This window comes from Sardina pilchardus, chromosome 2, assembly GCF_963854185.1.
Source record: "Sardina pilchardus chromosome 2, fSarPil1.1, whole genome shotgun sequence".
Taxonomy (NCBI): domain Eukaryota; kingdom Metazoa; phylum Chordata; class Actinopteri; order Clupeiformes; family Clupeidae; genus Sardina; species Sardina pilchardus.
This window is the reverse complement of record NC_084995.1, coordinates 1,889,765-1,892,264: the sequence shown is the minus strand read 5'-3', so window position 1 is coordinate 1,892,264 and position 2,500 is coordinate 1,889,765. Positions and strand designations below refer to the sequence as shown.

Below are 2,500 nucleotides of genomic sequence, written 5' to 3'. Positions count from 1 at the left end.
ACCCACCCAATAAGAACTTAACATTGTCGTAGCCTCCATAAACCATACAACCTTACACCATACAGAGTACTGAAGCCTAACCTAATATATCCAGTCATAAAACTACATACTTCACGACTAACTCAAGCATGAGTTGAGTCAACACACTCTCCACGGATAATCATATGGTTACTGGTGGTTTTATTTTTAATATTTTGTTTGGCAAATAACCAGTAGCCTAAATGAAGCAACAGCGCAGTCTGCTCAACAGGGTCCTTCCTTGAAGTCCAGAAATAATTAAGACAAAAACATTCAAAAAGCCTGTTCCACACGCGCATCCCATCCTATACGTTACATTTGCGGTTTTGCCATGCGATGGCGCTCCCTCTCACTGAGTTATTAGCATTTCAATTTGCATGTCATCAACTCTTTATTCTTGTGAAACGCTGCAACTATTTATATTTTGCATTTTTATACCAACACCTGTACGAACACGTGACATGGTAGCAAAGTAATATTTGTTCACGGAAAGCGGGCAGGTTCGACACACTGATCTGACCAACTCAATGTAATGAAACAATCTTATAGCTTAGCGTACGGTGTGCAAGACGCTTACCTTCGATCGCTGCCGCTGCGCCCGTGAGGACGCACCACAGCACGAAAAGAGACAACATGCTGCTTTACATTTAGCCGGTTAGTCCGTGAGAAAAATCATTTGAGTGTCGACGGACACGCAACCGCAGGCATGGATGATTCCTATATACTCACATACACACACACACACACACTCTCAGGCGCAGTAGCCGAGTGGCGATACTGCGCTTGTACTCTTGGTGCTCGCGGATGTAAAACGGTGCCTGTGATGTGCCGTTTGAATAAATAATGAACGGAAGCGTGCGCGATGACTCCAATTTGTTTTGTCCGCGAGAAAGCAAAAAGTCTACTGACGAGTAGTATTGTCCAGCTCTAACGATGTTGCAGTTCACCAACGGGACGAGAATCTTTGTGTGAGTGTGTGTATGAGTGTGAGAGGGAGCTCGTGCAGCGCGCTGAAGGCGGAACGGTGGCGGAACAGTCTGGACAGGCGAGCACGGGACTCGGACTCGGAACATGTTCAGCTTTAACCGTTTTGTAAATTGTTAAAAGAAAAAGACGTGCTGGTGCACGTTGCAAACATTATTTGGGAAAATGTGAATGTCTGTGCCCATCTATAAACCTGAGTTATTTTATGTTGTACCAACAGCCCTACACGTTTACAGTTTATATTTGGAGAGGTGCTGAGCAGGCTGTATGGCAGATCCTTGAGAAACACCATTGTGAGGTCGGTTAATTCTCAAGACAAAATCACATATCAGATACCTCAGACAAAATCTCTCTCTCTCTCTCTCTCTCTCTCTCTCTCTCTCTCTCTCTCTCTCTCTCTCTCTCTGTCTCTATCTCTCTCTCTTCCCTCTCAGAAGGGGCAATGAAAAGGCCCTCATATTGTGCACATGCAGGCTGAAACAGCCTCTGAATATGAATAACTAACTACAACCAATTTTAAATATGACATGAATGTTGAGAGGCATTGGCACGTGTATGTTTATTGTGTGGGAGTGGGAGAGTGTGTGAAACAGAGGGTGGGGGTGGGAGCCTGAACCACCAGATGAGATGTTTAGTCAGCAATGCTGTGCAGCCAAAAGCTGTCAGACTGGAAGCAAATTAAGTGCATTGCCTCTCTCTCTCTCACTCTCTCTCTCTCTCTCTCTCTCTGGCTCTCTCACTCTTTCAGAATTCCCACACAACCACTTGTATCCTCACAGGCACTGAATTAACTTTGTGAGTTATCACGTTGAATCATTGCTTGTATTTGTTGACATATCTGATCTACAGTATGAAGACATACATGAAGACGTCTAAAATAAGGAAGGCAGTGTGATCATTTGAGGACATATGTGGATAATATAGAGGCTGTAGCACCCTCACACACCCACCTTGTTGTTGAATATCATTCTGTATGATGTTAAATATGCTTGGTTGTTGAATATCATGCTGTATAACGTGCTTGGTTGTTGAATATCATGCTGTATAACGTGCTTGGTTGTTGAATATCATGCTTTATAAGATGCTTGGCTGTTGAATATCATGCTGTATAAGATGCTTGGTTGTTGAATATCATGCTGTATAAGATGCTTGGTTGTTGAATATCATGCTGTATAACGTGCTTGGCTGTTGAATATCATGCTGTATAACGTGCTTGGCTGTTGAATATCATGCTGTATAACGTGCTTGGCTGTTGAATATCATGCTGTATAACGTGCTTGGCTGTTGAATATCATGCTTTATAAGATGCTTGGTTGTTGAATATCATGCTGTATAAGATGCTTGGTTGTTGAATATCATGCTGTATAACGTGCTTGGCTGTTGAATATCATGCTGTATAACGTGCTTGGCTGTTGAATATCATGCTTTATAAGATGCTTGGCTGTTGAATATCATGCTGTATAAGATGCTTGGTTGTTGAATATCATGCTGTATAACG

At 42.6% G+C, this 2,500-nt stretch overlaps 1 protein-coding gene across 1 annotated transcript in view; it reads right to left on the bottom strand.

Annotated features, from left to right (window-relative positions):
- The window catches only part of chrnb3a (cholinergic receptor nicotinic beta 3 subunit a), a 9,072-nt gene extending 8,311 nt beyond the window's left edge, over positions 1–761 (bottom strand). The window contains exon 1 of the mRNA XM_062553248.1: positions 596–761. Within this exon, the coding sequence (XP_062409232.1) occupies positions 596–653 (58 nt within the window). The 5' untranslated portion in view covers positions 654–761. The remainder of the gene's footprint in view (positions 1–595) is intronic.
- Positions 762–2,500: the final 1,739 nt, after the last annotated feature.